The sequence below is a fragment of the Limulus polyphemus genome, unplaced genomic scaffold (assembly GCF_000517525.1).
Source record: "Limulus polyphemus unplaced genomic scaffold, Limulus_polyphemus-2.1.2 Scaffold95, whole genome shotgun sequence".
NCBI classification, from domain to species: Eukaryota; Metazoa; Arthropoda; class Merostomata; order Xiphosura; family Limulidae; genus Limulus; species Limulus polyphemus.
The window spans coordinates 1,174,864-1,179,689 of NW_013665705.1; the positions used below are offsets into that span (position 1 = coordinate 1,174,864).

Consider the following 4,826-nt stretch of genomic DNA (forward strand, 5'->3'; position numbering starts at 1 on the left):
GGGAAGTCGGCAAAACGGATCCGTAACCTCGGGACAAGGATTGGCTCTGAGGGCTGGGTCTGGTCGGGCTGAAGTCCGACGCGGGTGTGGTACTGCACCGGGACTGGGCGAGGCTAGCCTTCGACGGCTCGGTCAAGCCCGGACCAGCGTCGGGACCTTCATTTATATATTTATCAAGCTTTCTCGTAAATATGATGGGTTTAATATTTGTAAGGCTAGTTTAAGTCACACTGTAAATTTGCAGCTACATATACTCCATAATAGTAAATTTTGGTTTGTTCTTTTAGGTTCTTAACCATATAGGATAACTTCACCTTGTATAAAACAACTGCTTCTGTGAATACAGTAATTTGAGGTCACATAAAGCACAATATTTCAATGGCATTTATTGTGTAAGTATGGTAAGAACAACAAGACTGCAACAATCTCTTTGATAACCTGCCGCTGGTATTACCGGCAGGTGGCAATAAGTTGATCCCAATCACTCTGTGTCAGGGCTCAGGAGATGTTGGCAAGTCCGCATCGGTTTCTTTGATGACCTGAGTGAAAATTGCCATGTCCAATTTTCAAGAAGCCATCATGATGGCAACATTTTTTAATATTTAAAAGAGTAGATGTCTAGAGATTTTAAGTAAAGCTGCTCACAAACCTGGTGACATTTATTAGAATAAATAAGTACTGTGAAGTTGTGAAGTGAATAAAACTTCTAAATTCAAATACATATACTGAATAAATAAATAAAGAATTAGGTATTTTCTAGGGAGGGCAAGTGCCCCGAGGATGCCCATGATCACATCATTACTATATTTCAAACACAACTTCTTTTAATAATAACTTACAAGTTTCCTGTTTACATTTCATGCATGATGTAACTCAACAGTCATATGCTTTGTAGGCATTACTGTTAGGTTGCAGAATACGTACATGTCTGGAATACTAATTGTCTTCATCACTGCTCAGAATTAACGTTAATGTAATTTGTCCAATGTTCATGAATTGCATTTTGTAAGTTGTATTTATGTATAAATATATAGTTCCCAGGATAATTTGATGCATCTTTCTTGGGCTAGTCAAGGCTATTGTTGACAACCTAGTCACCATGTTAGTTACTAATCTAGTTACAGAACTAGATCACCATATATATTGTTACAACTGCCCACCTGCACAATTTTATCAGTCATCAATAATCCAATAACACAGTTTTTAAGTTACTTTATAATCTACAAGGCTGAGTTACAACATTTTGGAGCTACTTTAACAGTTGTGTGATTGAAAGGTTATTATAAGTACAGTATTATAGTATGATACACAATACAAACTATTTACTCATGTAGGTCTTGAACAAACAAGTAATAAATCTTCAAAAGTATTTGAAAGACATCCTTAGGTGGTAAACAAACCACATACAAAATTAAAAATCATAGAACCACTTGAGGAAGTCAGCAGAGCAGATACAACAAATTCACAAAAACACAAATTTCTCAATCTCGCTAACTGACTTTGTTGAATGCTTCTAGCTGTGTAACAAGCAGTTACCATGGTTATAAGTTCACCAAACAGAACATTAGCACAGGGACCATATGCTAGTGCTAGCATTTTTCCACATTAAACATCACCAAAAAGAAGAGATATCTGATGTACATCAGATAACACCTTGAACAGGGACACCATTTTAAAATATATACGTCTTCTCACTCACTCACTCAATTCTTATACTGAGTAGGTGTGGTCAACTAAAACAGTGAAGGGGGTGTGGTCTTCTTGATCTACAGCACTGTGTGACAAAAATCTGGAAATTGTGAGTAGTATGGGGTATGTCAACGTAGGGTGAGCCTTTACAAAAGCTTCACTGTCTAGGCTAGAAGACTAAGCTATGCTCTTTTCCAATGAATTTATAATACATATTGCAAGTTAAATCAAGTTTACATTCATGAAGCATTTAATATGTAGTGTGGGAGTTTACAACTAGTTCAAACTGCCATAACAAGTTTTGCTACATATGAACCTTAGTTTGAGTGTTGTTTCCAGTTTTTGTGGTGAAAAATTATTCAAGTTAAAAAGTGTTACAAGCATTTATCAGTTGAACTCTAACTGCGAGGCTGAATCAGTCAGCTTTTGTGGATGGGCAATCATAAATTATACACTACACGGGAACTATTTAATATAACAATTATTTTGTTGGGATACAGATTATCACCAAAATTGTTTTTGGTTACACTGGCATTGCATCCATTTCATCTGAATTAATGTCACAAGTGGGGTACTTCAGGGTTCAGTCTTAGGATCTTTGCTCTTTCTGATTTATATCAAGGACATAGATGAAGGAATAGTCAATAAATTACTTAAATTTGCTGATGATATTAAGGTCTTGGGTGTTACTAGCTGTGAGGTGGATGCTGCTGTTTTACAAAAGGATTTAGATCATTTAGCAAGTTAGGAAAATAAATAGCAGATGGGTTTTAACTACAATAAATGTAAGATAATGCATGTGGGTTATCATAATTTGAATTATAAGTATCATTTGGATGGGAATAACCTTAAGTGTCAGGAAAGAAAGGGATTTTGGTGTAATGGTTGATCAGTCTCTTAAGCCATCCAAGCAGTGTGCTGTTGCTACTGGTAGAGTAAACAGGGTTTTAGGTTGTATCCACAGAAATACTGAATACAAGTCTAAAGAGGTTATTCTTTCATTTTATAGGTCAGTGGTTAGGCCACATTTGGAGTATTGTGTTCAGTCCTGGGCTCCTTACCTCAGGAAGGACATTAAATTGTTGGAAAGGGTTCAGAGGAGGGTTACTTGAATGATGCCTGGGATGGAGGGGGTTGTCATGCAAGGAGAGGTTAAAATCTCTGAAACTGTTTTATCTTGAAAAAAGAAGAGTTAGAAAGGATCTGATTCAGGTGTTTTAGATTGATAAGAAAATGATAATGTTGATGCATCATTGTTTCTCATAATTTATGGTGAGAATGGTAGGACTGAGTGAAACAAATATAAATTTTAACGGAGTAGGAGTAAACTTAAAACAGTTTTATTTTTCTAACAGGGTGGTTGGCCTTTGCAATGGGTTGCCTTTGGATGATGTGGAGGCAGCAAATTTAAGTGAGTTTAAGAGAAAGCTTGATAACTATTTCAATGATAAGGGTTGGCTTTGAGATTTCTTTTTAATAATTTAATAGTTTGAGTTTAGTTAAGAGGATGGGACAGCAGAGATGGGCCATTAGGTCCCTTGGTGTCCAGAAACATTATGTTACGTTGTATAAGGTCATGCTAAACATATGTTTAAACAGAGATACATCATTGGTTATTTATTTACTTTTGCATGTAAAAAACAAAATTTACTTACCTTAATGAAGAAATAAAAGGAAGTAAAAGTAAACCAACAACTGCTATTTCTCCATAGAGAAAGGATGCAATTAAAGTCCACTGGATGCTCATTTCTACGTAGAGTTGTTTTTATGCTACTCCTTGATTTGATCCAATACTTGTAGATTTTGTCTAGTGGCCTGGTAAAATAGTTTGTTCCATAGTAGTTAAACCCATATATTCAGCTTTATTTGACTTTTAAACACATATACATACATACACACACACACATATTTTATATATATATATATATATATATATATAGAGAGAGAGAGAGAGAGAGGGGGGGGGAGAAAAAGAAACTTGTATACATACCTCTTAACATCAGATCCAGGTCAGTCCTTGAAATTAGCAACAACATATGGCAAAGCCATGTTATTTGATGATAAACATCAAGTACAATGTCAAAATAAAAAAATATTATTCTAAAATAAAACTCAATTTTCTTCCCTTTAATTTTTTATGTGAATAACTACAAAGCTTTTACAGAAACATAAAACTTTTGAAGGTAACTAGAATATTTAATGATACAAACACCTCAACTTGTCTAATTTGAGATGTCAGTTACAACTAAATTTTGTGGATTGGCATAACAGGTGATCCTTGAAGCCAAGCATGTGATTTTATCATATGTATGTATATTGCTTGACAAAAGGCCATGAAAAATTTACAGGTAGGTAATGTTACAAATCTTGTTTCCACTTATAAGTTTTAATACATTTTACACAGACCACTGTAAATATTGACAATTCCCTGCTTAATAGCTTTAACACTGTATTAATGTAATTAATAGAACATTTGTTTCAATTAAAATGAAATTCAAAACCAGAAACTAACGTACAATGTCAACGTGTGTGTAGTTTCATTTTGGATTATTCATTTTTTTTATTGTGTGCTTTAGTATGGGAGGGACAGTGGAATTTAATACTTTGAATTTACAATAGTTTGACACACTTTAGAGGAAACAGAAAAGTCCGGTTCTATCTTATTTGAAGAATAAAGAATATTAATGTTTGAAAACAAAACTTTTAGGACTTTCTTTTACAGTATTTTGCTAGTACTAAATAATAGCACTTTTTGTTAAGAATATAATTTGATTTTCACTTTCTGTAAAAGCTGAATATCACATGGGCAGAATGTGACAAAGTTGATGCCTCAGATTTAAGTTAGAAAGCTGCCTATAATTTTGTAATCTCATAAATAAAATTCATTCAATATAAAAACCTAATGTAAATTTTGTGTTCTTTACCTTAGCAGGGATGTTTGCCTTGTAACTAAATTGTCATATGTTAAGGGCATCTTTAAGTGGATGCAACTCTTTAGAACAGAAAATGGCATTTGCCATGGTGTTGTCTCGATTAATGTAGTTACAGTAGCATTAGAATAACAGGAGTTCAGATATCATCATCATCATAGACAGCAGTACATCGATAATTCTACCGATGCTTAGCTGCCACACAAT

At 34.2% G+C, this 4,826-nt stretch overlaps 1 protein-coding gene across 5 annotated transcripts in view; it reads right to left on the reverse strand.

The window, feature by feature from the left end:
• The window catches only part of LOC106469290 (B-cell receptor-associated protein 31-like), a 29,137-nt gene that overhangs the window by 21,610 nt on the left and 2,701 nt on the right, over nt 1-4,826 (reverse strand). For 4 of the 5 annotated variants that reach the window (XM_013929793.2, XM_022398571.1, XM_022398563.1 and 1 more), the window contains exon 2: nt 3,345-3,504. In XM_013929793.2, the coding sequence (XP_013785247.1) occupies nt 3,345-3,436 (92 nt within the window). In that variant the 5' untranslated portion in view covers nt 3,437-3,504. Of the gene's footprint in view, nt 1-3,344; nt 3,505-3,679; nt 3,706-4,826 lie in introns of all 5 variants that reach the window. The other variant, XM_022398561.1, reaches the window with a different exon arrangement.